This window comes from Motacilla alba, chromosome 4 (genome assembly GCF_015832195.1).
Source record: "Motacilla alba alba isolate MOTALB_02 chromosome 4, Motacilla_alba_V1.0_pri, whole genome shotgun sequence".
NCBI classification, from domain to species: domain Eukaryota; kingdom Metazoa; phylum Chordata; class Aves; order Passeriformes; family Motacillidae; genus Motacilla; species Motacilla alba.
In genome coordinates, this window is record NC_052019.1 from 59,368,389 (window position 1) to 59,379,031 (window position 10,643).

Here is a 10,643-nt window from a genome sequence, read left to right on the forward strand (position 1 = left end):
GTTTTACTGCTGTGGAGTACTGCTTATTAAAACAATAAAACAATGTCAAAAACATTGGCAAAACATTAAAGTCACTTCTCCATCGCATTAATATTTCACTTCCTCCTGCTAGTCAGCATCTTGGGAAATTAAAGTTCAAAATGGTTTCCATTGTTTTCTACCAGCGTGTGAGTCATTCCAGCTGAAGGAAGTGTGTAATGCAAAAGAATTTATATTCTAGAGGGACAATGAACTCCCTAAGGAATCTTTTAGTAGCAGATCTGAGGACACTTAGGAATTGAAACCATGCCATGAAAAGCAAAGGTTTTATGGCTCTGTCCTCTGCTCTCTGGTTTGTGCAATAACTCACAAGTTGGTGTTATGACCCTGAAGGTGAGCTAACTGAAGTTCTTGTTAATGGGTCCCTTGGGGTGGATAAGAGTAAAATAACACATGAGTGACCAGTGTTTATCTACAGCAGGTTTAGTTTAGAATGATGGAAAGGAGGTATGCAGCCGTTTCAGGTATTATCTATAGAAATATAACCATAGAAAGTATAAAGATAGAATTTAAGAAAATATATAAGGAAAAGAAAGAGAAAGGACAAGATAGAGGGAAGATATGAAAGGAATAAGAAGAGAGTCTGCCTGTAAGAAAAGCTAGATGGTGATAGGTGAAAGAAGCAATAGGAGTAACCATAAATTTCAGAGGAATGTTACTAATTGACAGAGACTTGCTCACCTAAGGCTGTATTAAAATCCTGGACTTAAAAGATACAAATAAAAGGTGGGGGGAGGGGTGTTGTGCATATTAGTAGGGGATACATATTAGGTGATTCGGGCAGCCTGTACCTCTCAAGTACCTCAGTCTATGGGGAAAGGAAGAGAGTCATGTGGCCGGGAAAGCAGGATTAAAAGAAAGCTACGTCCTCCAAAAACTTGAGAGACACCAGGGGAATGCCCATGGCTTCTCCTTTTTTGTTTTTTTTAATAAAGTCAGAGGACTTCTCTGGCTCCTTTTTGGACATAAACCTCTGGTGCTGCGAACTTTTCTGCACAGATAACGCCACCTGCGGACCCAGCAACAAGACTTAATCGATGCATTGAATTTTCATGTGTGATGGTCGCAGTCTTGATCTATCAGGGGTGGGGGAAGCCCCTGAAACGTGAAGCTCAATGGGTTAATACACAACCTGGTTCAGGCGGGAATGCCCAGGTATCTCCCCTGTTGCTAAGCGAAGGTGGGTTTGTTATGGCCACCCGGGCTGTTCCTATGCTGGTTTGAGATTTCCCAACACACACCCCAAGCCCCCTCCTGCTCCCCTCCGGTTCGGGGAGGGCAAACCCGGCCTCAGCCAAGCGCGCGCTGCCTTTGGAACTCGCTGGTCGTTGGAATCGTTAACCCCCAGCATTTCACTCCCTCACACAGATGGTGGGAGAACTGAGTCAGCGAGGAGAAGAAGCGCAAAGGCCACGTGGGAAATCTGATTTTTAATTTTTTTTAATTACCTACAGTGAGGAAAGGTCTCCGAGGGGACAGGAATGTTAAGAACGATCACATTAAGTTTCGAGGACAAGGATTTCACTGAGATCACACTGACAACACACTGACACCACACCCCGCCCCGCCTCAGCCCCGACGCAGGGTGCCTGAGGGCGCCGCGCATGCGCAGCGCCGCGAGGCTCCGCCCGGCCGGCAGCGGGGCGGTGCTAAGATGGCCGCGGCGCTGCTGGCGCGGTTGTGCCGGGGTGCCCCCGGGCTGCGGGGCACGCTCTGGCTCCGCGCCGCCCGCCCGCCCCTCGCCGCCGCCCCGCTGCTGCTGCCCCGCCGCCCCGCCGCGCCCCTGGGGCCGCGCAGCTTCTCGGCGGCCGAGCTGGTGCGCGCTGCGCCGGCCCCGCTGCAGCCCTACTTGCGGCTCATGCGCCTGCACCAGCCCGCCGGTGAGCGCGGCCGGGAGGGTCGGGGCCGCGGGCCCCCCGTGGCCTCCCGTTCCCCGCTGAGCCCGCCCGCGGGTTTTGTCTCCCCGCAGGGACGTGGCTGCTCTACTTGCCGTGTACCTGGAGCATCGGGCTGGCGGCCGCGCCCGGGTGCCTCCCGGACTGGCACATGCTGTCCCTGTTCGGCGTGGGAGCCGTGCTCATGCGAGGGGCCGGCTGTACCATCAATGACATGTGGGACCGCGACTATGACAGACAGGTAGCGAACCATGGGGCAAGGCTGCTTACACAGTGACAGGACAAGGGGGCATTGCTTCAAATTGAAAGAGTAGGCTTAGATTATATATCAGGAAGAAATTTTTCACTCTGAGGATGGTGAGGCGTTGGGACAGGTTGCCCAGAGAAGTTTTAGGTGGCCCGTTTGCTGGAAGTGTTCAAGGCCAAATTGGATGGGGCTGCGAGTAACCTGGTCTAGTGAAAAGCATCCCTGCCCACAGCACGAGGGTTAGAACGAGGTGATCTTTAAGGTCCCCTTCCAACCAAAGCCTTTCTGTTTCAGTGAACCAAGCACGTGCCCATTCATCGCCATAGTCACAGGATCAATAGAATTTTTAGGGTTAGAAGGGACCTTGGGAGATGATCTAGATCAACCCCCTTGCTAAGGCCAACTCACCTAGAGCAGGTAACACAGGAATGCATCCAAATTGGTATTGAATGTCTCCAGGGAGAGAGACTCCACTTAAGAGATGCTGTTTTTTCTCAGCCATGCACCAAGGATTCTGAAGGCACTGAAGTACATGAACATCACCAGTGATTCCTTGATGAGTGCAGGCTCCAGGTTCAGGAATTCCTCCATGTTTCTATCTTAGATGCATGCTATTAATTTGTCTACATTTCCTCCAAAAATAGTAGAAAGTATATAACATTTTTCTGTCTAGGACTGTAGTAAGTCTTCTAGAATACTCACCTCTGTTTAAGATAAAATACATGCTGTTGTTGGCTGCAGGCAGTACTTGAACAAGTTTATTTCTTAACCTTGTTTTGCACCACAGAACAAACTAAGTAACACTTTTTCAAACTAAGTAACACTTTTTTTGCTACACTTGCTAGTGACAATCTATTCAATAACTGGCTTTTTTTTTTTTAATTTTAGGAGCCGCGTGTCATTTTATTGTTGTATTGTTAATTTTGGCTGTTCAGAGTATCATGCCCAGCCCTTCTATTATGTTGTATGTTTTCATTTATCATCTCCCATTTGTTCAGAAGAGGGAAATAAGCAAAAGGCAGTGCCCAGTGTGAGATTTTGGAATGTGCACAGGTGCAGGCTTGGAGGGGAACATCCAGGTGATGCGTCACTGTTTGCTCCTCCTGTTTTTTGTTCCAGTATTGTTCCTGTGGTTTTGGAGTTTGGGTTTTGGCCCTGCAAGACACAGAATAATGAGCCAATCCAGTATGTGAAGTTCTTAGTATGGCACTTGGGTTTGTGCCGTTGGGAATGCAGGGAATCAGAATGGGGTTTATGGCAGCTTTGGATGGTTTAGGGTTTGGAAGGTGTTAACAACTACGTATGCTAAACAGATTTGATGTGGGGATGTGATAAGTAAGAGGGAATTTCAATATAATGCTTTAATTTATGCATTATGTGATGTGGTCAGATAGAAGGTTTTTAAAATTGCCTTCACAGCTTTTTCTGGGGTACTTTAAAAGGCTTCCTTTAACACAGGTGCCGTAGAGGCCAGGCCAACAGCAGAGTTGGCTGGTGTTGGTGATGGTGGTTTGGGGTTTAGGTTTTGTGTTACTGATTATTTGGGACATGATTTCTTTAAGTGAAACATCCCATGTTTAGTTGCAGTGGAATTGGTCACAGGTATATTAAGTGCATGTTTACTGCTCCAAAAGCAGTATTTGATGTTAGCATAGCCCTGTTGGTAGGGGGAAGAACAAGCTAAAAGGGTTTATTTAAATTCACATTAATTATTATTCAAGCATAGGCAAGATACTTTTTATGTACAGAATATTCTGTAAAAAGTTGGCTTTTGAACCTCATTGAATAGACTTGACACCACTTTCATCAACATGCACAATTTCATTGAATTGATAGGTTGAAAGGCACCTCTGGAGATCATCCAGTCCAACCCCTGCCAAGGCAGGGTCACCTGGAGCAGGTGACACAGGAACATGTCCAGGTGGGGTTTAGAATGTCTCCAGAGAGGGAGACTACACAACTTCCCTGGGCAGCCTATTCCGGTGCTCTGCCACCCTCAGTGTAGAGAAGTTCTTCCTCATGTGGAGGTGAAATTCAGTCATTTGGAGTTTTTTTTGGCATTGGTAACCATTGGCAAGTAACTCACCATTCATTTATTTTAACTTTTTTTCTGATACTTGTTTCTTTCTTCAGTTTACCTTGTATGATTTCTTGTTCCAGACAGAGTTTCTAAACTCCACCGTATCCCAGTTGGGATTAAATGTGTTTTCACAGCTATTAACTCGACATCAATGGGACTGGATTCTGAAAATGCCATTAGAGAGAAACAAAAGCAAACAACAGAATTAGGGCCTTTTCATTTCTCTTCAGAAAGTAGGAAGCAAACATTGTAAATTGCCCATCAGTCACAGATGTACCTAGTGGTAATATTATTTCCATTTTTTAGGTTGCAAGGACAGCAAGCAGACCTCTGGCAGCTGGAGATATCTCCACTTTCCAGTCCTTGGTTTTTCTTGGGGGACAGCTCAGCCTAGCACTCTGTGTGCTTCTGTGTCTGAATTACTACAGGTGATGTATGAGTTATCTTTTGGTTTTTAAAGTCTGATTCTGGGTCCTGAGTTAAGCACAGAGCTTTTGAGTAGAAAAGGTGTTGGGGTCAGAGGGAAGAGGTTATTAGTCATGGAATTGTAATTGAAAGGAAAATAATTAGATCAGTACCGTGTACAGCTCCTGCAATGCTGCACTATATCTACTGATCTTTAGCCTGGCAAACAATAATCTTCTTGGTACTTTTTACAGTATCATTCTGGGAGCAGCCTCTTTATTCCTTGTGATCACCTACCCTCTGATGAAGAGAATAACATACTGGCCACAGCTAGTTTTGGGTGAGATGGAAAGATTTTTTCTCTTTTTTTAATTTCAGATGTAATTTTTGGGGTGTTTTACAAATTAGTACTTGAGCTTTAGCAATCAGACTTTTTATAACTTTATTTCAAAATAGAAATACCTTACAAACAAAGCTCTGTTGTGCCATAAGCTTCTTAATTTATGACAGAGGGAGGGAGTTTGAGTTGGTGTGGCTTTGGGGTTGGTTTTTTTGGTATTGGAGTTGATGTGCTGCTTTGGGGTTGTTTTTTCTTTTTGTTGTTCGAAATCAATTCCTTGTTTTGATGCAGTGATAGGAGGTAGAAGAGTAGGGTGGAAATAAACATTTGTCATTTGAGAATGAGCTGTAGTTTTGCAGTTATTTCAAAACCCTTCTTAAATACAGATTTGTCTGTACAGCATTTCAGTCTTCAGCTTCTAAAATAACTCCTGAACAGATACTGATGGTGCTTGTATTTTAGGTTGAGCTACGAAAACATACCTGTGTATATTGGCTCTCACATTCCAGCTGTCTTCAGGGGATTTTTAACAAAAAAATGGTTATTTTCAGGCTAGAAGTACCATAGCTGGCTGCTGTGTACTGTATTGCAGCCAATTGTGCTGATGTGTTTTGTTACACTGACTCCTGAGCATTTAACCTTCAGACCTGTTGTTAGAGTATTCTGGAATAGTTCTGTGCAAATGTTTCCCTACACTAATGAAGTTAAACTCAAATTAGGGAAAAATGTGTGGCATATGTATTTCTTCTTGCATGTCCAGAGTATTTAATGTCAAATTATTTATATTTATTACTTGCCTGAAAATAAGTGGTAGAAAAATAGAGATGTTGGTATTATGCAAAAGGCTTCTGATATGATACACTCTCAGATAAATTGTATGTAATTGCTGCTGGCAATCTTGTAACTTCTATTTTTTTTTATTCTCTTAATGTTTTTAGGATTTACATTTAATTGGGGAGCCCTTCTTGGCTGGTCTGCCATCAAAGGGTCATGTGAGTGGTCTGTGTGTTTGCCCTTGTATTTTGCTGGAGTCATGTGGACACTGGTGTATGACACCATTTATGCACATCAGGTAGGGTAACAGTGAAACCTTCCAGACACCTGTGTTTAAACACACAAGTTTGTGTGTTCGTTTACGAATTTGTTGTCAAACAGCAGAACTAACCTCTTGCAGTTTTTCACCTGCAGCTGAGCTGAAGCAGCCCTAAAGAATTCCCAGCCCTTCAATATTTTATTGCTGTTTGCCAAGGTTTTACAAGTCAGGTGGAAAGATGGAAGTACAAAGATAAGAAGCCTTTGTGCTTCTTATGCTTTGGCATCGTGGAAATAACTTTGTCATTGGTAATAACTCCTGGCTACTAAACAGCTCTAAGACCAGCCTTCTAGTTTAAATTTTAATGTGGGAACCTACAACTGCCCTTAAATTGGGTTCCTAGTAAGAAGCATTGAAAATTTAAGCAAGTCCCCCATTTTTATTTTTCTTATGAAGTGGCATTGGATTATGGATTTTGTGGGTATTCATCTTTTCGTTCCAGGATAAGAGGGACGACATCATGATTGGTGTGAAGTCAACTGCATTGCAGTTCAGGGAGGACACGAAGCAGTGGCTCAGTGGCTTCAGCCTGGCAATGCTCCTGAGTTTGTGCATGGCAGGGATGAATTGCAACCAAACCCTCCCCTATTATTCGGCTGTGGCTGCTGTAGGGGCTCACCTGGCACACCAGGTTTGATGGATTTATTCATACTTTTTCCATGAGGAAGTTCTTGCTAAGAAGTCAGAGAGCTTTTCAACCCCCATCAATTCATGAGCTACCCATGAAAAGCAGTTCCTGTAAAGAGAACTAAAGTCTTCTGACAATAAACTTGGTCTTCTGAAGTACTTTTGGAGACCTTTTGGTTGAGGAGACCTTCAGTCCTGACCACAAACAGTGGAGCACTGAGTTTCAGTCTGTAACCAACAGAAGTGCCAGACATTAAGCTGTGATTTCAAGGAAAGGGTTTTCTCCTCACTGCCAGCAGCAGCTGCTGCTAGATCCATCTCAGTGTGCTGCAAAATACTGTGGTGTTGACCGTTCTGATTCAGTTCTTGTAGTGTCTGGAACACATAATAGCAGATGTTAACATTATAATTTTATATTAATTGACAGTTCTAACGAGTTTTCTTAAAAGCAGAGAACAATCCAATTCAGTCTTGTAGTTGCATTCATTTAGAAATTGTTATGAATAACAGAAAGAAAGAAATTAGCTTTGTCAGTAAAGGATGCTGATAGGATCTTGTTATCTTGTTATTTCTGAATCCTAACAACTGTGTTACATAGTGTTGTAGTAAGTGACAAGTCAGTCTGTTCAAAAATTAATTACTGGTCTCGATAGGTAAGTGATGGCAGAGTATTGTGTATTGCGAGTAGAAAAACCATTGCTAGTCTGAGAAGTTAAATCTGTGGTAATATGGAACTTTTTATAAAGCACGTTGATCGTAATGTTGCATTTTATGGATGAAGCTCATGCAGCTAATGATATTAAACATATCGGTGGGTAAGAGAATCCTTGTGGTGATGTAGTCTGGCACTCAGCCGCTGTTTTCGTAGTGACTGTGCTTGGAAATGTATGAAGGAAAGAATACTATGTCCACTGCATGATCATTTATAGTTTGAATTATCAAAGAGCCTTTGTGCTGTAGGTCTGTTATAAATGGGAACCACTTTTAAGGATCTTTATAACTAAGGATGCAGACTAATGAGTATAAATGATGGAGAATCCACAATTGTGTGGACTGCAAAAGTCAAAAGAGCAGAACTGTTCTGTGTACCACAGAGTAGCTTCTTTTTGAGGAATTATTTTAATATAGTCCTGCTTAAACATTTTTTGTTTATCTTCTTGTTCATATGCTTATCTTCTTGTTCAAGATTTCTGATTGTGTCCTTAATTGAGTTCAGAAAGCTGGGTAAGATGCTTGAGGACCAAGATTTCCTTGATTCACCTGAATTTTTGCCTGAGGCAGAAGAATTTGGGTCATGATGATGTCAAATTGTATCCCCCTCAAGAAGTACACTAATAGAAAAATAACATCTTCTGCATTCCTTGTGTTTCTGAAAGAATAGCTTAGCTGCTGTTTAGTTTAACTTGGCAGTTCAGTGTTTCAAGTTCCCAGTGTCTGAGGAACTGAGAGGTTCTTAAGGGTGTGGATCACATCATATTTTAGAAGCTTGTGAAGAGTGTTTTTGATAATTTGACCAGGACCCAGCCCTTATTTCTCTCTACAACCACAAATGAAGCAGATTTCTTGGGGAAGGTTTCACTTCTTTCAGTCAAATACTTTCTGTTTTAACTTTTTCAAAGGCTGAAGTGCTAAGTTTGAGGTTTTAGGGGCTCCTTCTCTGTTAATCCTTTCACTCATTTTGCTCAACATTTCCTCTTGTTCTCAAGATTTTTGCGCCAAATTTTGGTTTTGGGAATATTTTTTCAGTAAATTTGCTATTGCTATACCTTGTGAGTTGTTTTTTTTTTTTTTGTTTTGGTTTGGTTTTTTTTTTTCACTTTTAGTTGTGACTCAGAGCAGGGAGCTGCCATGTGGGTAAGCCAGGCATTCTGGTTGCTATTGCAGGTGTCCTGGTCTTTGTTTGGAAGGGAATTGCATGGACTTGGCTAAGAGCAACTGGACTGAAACCAGCCCTATGTGGCAAGGCAGGGCCTGGCACTTGCTCTAGCTCACTGCTGGCTCTCCAGTGCCTTGTGTCTACTGAAACATAGGACAGCACCTTGTAGCAGAGATGGAAAAGTGCATTCATTTTTATTTAAAGTTACATTGAAGAATTAGGTGGCAACCTGCTGAGGAAAATCTCAAGGAGGTTTATTTACATGCCCAGATATTTTTGCACTTTTTAAGTATCAATCCAGACACACCAGTAACTGGGCTGTTTATGTAGTCTTCCATTGAGATGGTCAGGGAGTCATGTTCATATGAGATCCTTGACTTTTCTACTGTATGTTGAAAAAAATCTGTCAAACACAGATGCCAGTTATGTAAAAAAGAAAAAAAATTAAACACAGAGTATTCCTGTTTCTTGTGGAGTTAAGGGTAGATTTTAGAGCTTAAGAATATTTTTTTAAGTTGCAGATAGTTTTGTGATGTGTCAGATATTGATGAGTCTGTAGAATAATAATAATCCTCTAATGTTATACTGTGCTTTTGCAGATTTACACTTTGGACATAGACAAGCCCGAAGACTGCTGGAAAAAATTTGCTTCAAATCGTACTGTAGGAATTCTCCTCTTCATAGGGATTGTGCTTGGAAATCTGTGGAAATGAGAAGGCTTAAATGTAGAAGAGCCTTCAGAGAACAGATAGTTGAAATCACTATACTGATATTTTAGTCTAACTGAAGTGTAAGTATTGTAAGAAGGAAAACACTTGTAATATAAATATAGCTGCTTTATATTGTTTATTTGTAAAAGCTGGTGGAAACATTCCTGTTTCTGAAATAATGCAATTGAGATAATTGTACAGTGGAAGTTTTGGTTATCTGGGAATAACTTCAATCTGCATAGAAGCTCCAAAAAGCTCTGCTGGTCCTGTGTAGTAGCAGCAAACTTCTGTCAAGCTCTGGAGACTGTGAACCCAAGATTTTTATATGAAGCAGGTGTGGTGTCTCAGTGACAGCAGAGTGAAAATGCAGAATGATTTCTGGATGTAAATAAAATACGGCTGTACATGTTTGATGGTCTCATTTATTACAAAGGTAATTTTCAGTTTGAATTGGAGCTTGCTTCATGGAAGAGTTGCAATAACTGTTTTTCTTTTGGGATGTCTAGGAGCAGTCAGGACTCTTGAGTGTGTGAGGTCCACAATAAGGAGTCAGTAGAGAAGTGTTTAAGAAGATTTTCTGCTCTTGCTGTGATTGCTGCAGCAGGTGCTTTCCATGTGAAAAGGACAGGCTTCTGCAAAGTTGCCTGCACAGAGTGAGCTAAGCTTGTTTGTCAAGAGTGATTTGAACACAGACTAAGGACTGAAAACAAAACCAGAGAAGCCCAGAGCTGTTGCCAAATGTGTGTGAGCAGTGGTTGACCCTGGGCTACAAATTTGTCATGCAAATCTTATTTGTAGTCTTACAGGAAAACCTTGTTTCTAGGGGAATGCCTAGAAACAGTAAAAATAGCAAGTGCAGGCTAAATAAATGGCCCTTACACAGAAGTTGTTCTTAAATAGGGTTTGTATTTCTGGGGTGGAGAAAGTATTAAGTTGAAGAAAAGCAGTTTAATAATGAAAAACCATAAGCTTCTGATCAGTTTTGTGACATAGCTGCATTTTGTAGAGGGACAATTTGATGCGTCCAGCTTGAAGTTGAACTTTGTTTATTAGCTGTTTACTAGTAATTAAAAAGTCTTGTAAAGTAACTAATATGGATCAGTTTCAGTAGTGTTACTTTAGTGAGGTGGTGGCAAAAGTTATTAATCTGTTTTTAACATACTAAAGGCTGTTTAAGTAGCTCAGATTTGGGAAGAGCTCACATTATGTCGTGTGTTTGAACCTTATGGTGTCCTTTGTCTGATGACTGCTTTTCACAAGTGTTTGTCTTAAAATGAGAAGAAGAAAAAGGTGTCACTAAATACAGTGTAAATTAAAGTTTCAAAACAGTC

At 41.9% G+C, this 10,643-nt stretch overlaps 1 protein-coding gene across 1 annotated transcript; it reads left to right on the top strand.

Annotated features, from left to right (window-relative positions):
• The first annotated feature begins 1,650 nt into the window (after positions 1-1,650).
• On the top strand, positions 1,651-10,643 carry COQ2 (coenzyme Q2, polyprenyltransferase). The gene is made up of 7 exons (XM_038136434.1): positions 1,651-1,919; positions 2,009-2,175; positions 4,568-4,689; positions 4,921-5,006; positions 5,945-6,078; positions 6,542-6,730; positions 9,202-10,643. The coding sequence occupies exons 1-7, from the start codon at positions 1,694-1,696 to the stop codon at positions 9,313-9,315; spliced, it is 1,038 nt and encodes a 345-aa protein (XP_037992362.1). The 5' UTR covers positions 1,651-1,693; the 3' UTR covers positions 9,316-10,643.

Excerpts from the sequence above, each read along its gene's own strand:
- COQ2 (XM_038136434.1), top strand. The coding sequence starts at position 1,694 with ATGGCCGCGGCGCTGCTGGCGCGGTTGTGCCGGGGTGCCCCCGGGCTG. Across the intron at positions 5,007-5,944 it reads CTGGCCACAGCTAGTTTTGG|GATTTACATTTAATTGGGGA; the intron begins GTGAGATGGAAA and ends TAATGTTTTTAG. Across the intron at positions 6,731-9,201 it reads GGGCTCACCTGGCACACCAG|ATTTACACTTTGGACATAGA; the intron begins GTTTGATGGATT and ends GTGCTTTTGCAG.